The sequence below is a fragment of the Bremia lactucae genome, linkage group LG1 (assembly GCF_004359215.1).
Source record: "Bremia lactucae strain SF5 linkage group LG1, whole genome shotgun sequence".
NCBI lineage: Eukaryota > Oomycota > Peronosporomycetes > Peronosporales > Peronosporaceae > Bremia > Bremia lactucae.
The window spans coordinates 1,477,081-1,479,926 of record NC_090610.1 but is presented as its reverse complement, the minus strand read 5'-3'; the positions used below and the strand labels follow the sequence as shown (position 1 = coordinate 1,479,926).

Below are 2,846 nucleotides of genomic sequence, written 5' to 3'. Positions count from 1 at the left end.
ATAATTAAGTTAGTATTAAGTAGATAGACAAGAAGAACTTAATTATATCAATAGAGTTTTCATTTAACCCTCTTTAAAACAAATGTTTTGAAGAGAGGACTTCCTCAGCACGTACCAGTATACGTGAAATATCGTAAGGCACCACTCGCAACTGAAGCAGTGCGAAGTGGACCTGCGACCACATTTGTTACCCATAATAAATGGGATTTAAGTAACTAACTATTTCTAAATTAGATAAAAGGGCATTTTACTCACAAATTAAATGTACCACAACAACGGTTCTGTGTGCCCCATTACACATGTCATATACCAGCGCTATGGCAACATACATTAAAACTACGGCCACATACAAAGCTACTACGGCCACAGGCAAAACTACAACGACCAGGGACAAACTACTACGGCCACAGACATGACCACAAGTTTGCCGACTCCACTAGTTCTAAATGTTGAAGTTTGTCATAATATGAAAAAATGGCCAATAGATACCAATGGTTGTATCGGATCTTGCCTCCTGAAACTTAAGCACGGCATTCTAGACCGTTTTTTATGTAGTCAGCCACGAAATTTAAAATAAAGAATAAAAAATGTAAAAATGCTTTGGCGTGCTCTTTTCATACACGCAGTGTGATTACGGTTGTGGCGACACTACTACAAATTGCGTGAATATTCAGGAGAGACGACCATACCGAACTTGGCGACATAAGAAAAGGCTGAAAGTCCCGAATACATGCAACACGAGCTTGATCTCAGCACCTTTAATTTTAACAATGCCATCGATTCCAGAAGAGATATCATCGCCAAAGCTGCCCCAACCGCTAACACTCCACCGCTCGCCGCTTTTTTACATGATGTTGTTGGTACTCGCTCCGCTTTTCGCGCTGTTACTGACTCTTTGGGGAGTCATTGGCCTTATACTCACTCTTCCACCCAAGCCTGTAGCCGCCGCATCGCTTGCCGTAACATGGACTCTGTACTTCTGTTTACCGCACATCCCCCTGCGTCTGCTGGACTGGCCACTGGTTGTCACGCTGGGCCTCGCTGTCCTCACGCAATTATCGCGATCCGATAGCCTCGTCGTTCATGGTATGATAACGGTTTCTTTGGTGATTTACGCCATTCTACGCGTACGTCTCACAAGTGTGGAAAATGGCAGCACCGAGAAGAGTATTGTGGACGCATTGGCAGTACTTTGCTGTGTGTTCCCGTCGTGGCTGTCATGCTGTAATCTACATTTGTGGTTGCCATCCAATTTGACCGAGCTAGAGAAAATCGAAAAAACGATACATCAAAAATTTATTATGACAGAATTTGCATTATTGAAAGTTGCAGGTCTTGGTACAATCCACGTGCCATATTGTGGCGTTGCTCAACAGCATCCGCCGAAAAATTTGGTACTCCTGCACGGATATCTTGCAGGAAATGCCTTTTGGACCGCTAATCTACAAACTTTAGCAAAGTCCTTTAACGTGGTATGCTAAAAAAAATTTTTGCAGAAAAGATCTGAAGTCATATTTTAAATGTTGCAGTATGCTGTCGAGTGGAAAGGCATCGGACGATCCGATCGACCAAAGTGGCATCCAAAGACTGACGAAGAAATGGATGATTTTTTTGTGGAACCATTGGAACTTTGGAGGCGTGAGATGAACCTCGATTGCTTCATTTTGTGTGGCCATTCAATGGGGGTACGATACTTAGTATATTAAAGCCATTCAGACGCTATAATTTGATGTCGATGATGATTAGGCCATGTACAGTACCTACTATGCAGAAAAATACTCGAGTTGTGTTGAGCATCTTATACTGGTCTCTCCTGCAGGAATCAATAGCAGCAGCCTTCAGCAAGAAACCCTTCCTTTCGTATTGAAGCTCACGTCGTTCTTCTTAATCACCCCTATGGTACGCGCTTCATATTGCTTCACATTTTTATAACGCGTGGAGGCTTTGATGTGTATTAAAAGTATTGTTTTTATTAGAGTGCCTTTAGATATGCTGGCCCACTTGGTCCAGTTCTCGTTAGATGGTCTTGGCGACAACGCGTGAAGTGGTCACCGATTTCGAATATTATCAAGTCAGGAGAATTAGACTTTGGCTTGATAACAGGCTATTGCTACCACAACTGGGCCCTTCAGGCATCGGGCGATATCGCATTTTACACACATTTGCACCCGGTATATTACAACAGCTGAATTAGATTAAGATTTTTTTTTTATGTAAGTCTTCCTTTGTACAGGGGGCAAGCGCGAGACGACGTGCATTGGACAGTATTCTTACGTCAAACAAGTTTCATGTCCCACTGACCCTTATGTACGGTGGTCGCATGGACTGGATGAACCATGAATATGGTGAGGCGGTTGTTCGTCATTTGGAGAAAACGCAGTATGCTGTATTCTTACAAGTCCCTTCGTCGGGCCACCAGGTATTCATGGACAACCCTAAGGATTTTAATCAAATGCTGTACAAGGCGGTGCTTGATCAGGAGCGTGCGGCGGCTTAAATATTTGACTTATGATGAGCAACTGTAAAATTCAAAGCTTTCATTTAGATTTTTATGTTTGTGGATGCAAGTTTTGTGCTTTATTCGCCTGTCTGCACTTGCATGCGTGGAATCGAACTAAACGCAAACAAAGGCAGTTTCTTGCATTAGGTGCACTGTCGGCTTGCAATGAAGCCAGATTTACAATTGGGCAATTGCTGCGGGAAAATCAAAGCGTCTATTGATATTGCGCAAGTATCGATGGAGCCCACTGTATGATCTTCTCCACTAATCATGTTTCCACTATCCTTGTAATAAATGTATCTGTATTAATTTTTAAATAGTTATAATACGACTACTACTAATTTAC

The 2,846-nt window shown here is 42.4% G+C and overlaps 1 protein-coding gene across 1 annotated transcript; it reads left to right on the top strand.

The window, feature by feature from the left end:
• The first annotated feature begins 651 nt into the window (after nucleotides 1–651).
• Nucleotides 652–2,552, top strand: CCR75_008966 (uncharacterized protein). The gene is made up of 5 exons (XM_067967013.1): nucleotides 652–1,472; nucleotides 1,530–1,685; nucleotides 1,747–1,899; nucleotides 1,977–2,171; nucleotides 2,234–2,552. Exons 1-5 carry the CDS (start codon nucleotides 771–773, stop codon nucleotides 2,495–2,497), a joined length of 1,470 nt encoding a protein of 489 aa, XP_067822323.1. The 5' UTR covers nucleotides 652–770; the 3' UTR covers nucleotides 2,498–2,552.
• Nucleotides 2,553–2,846: the final 294 nt, after the last annotated feature.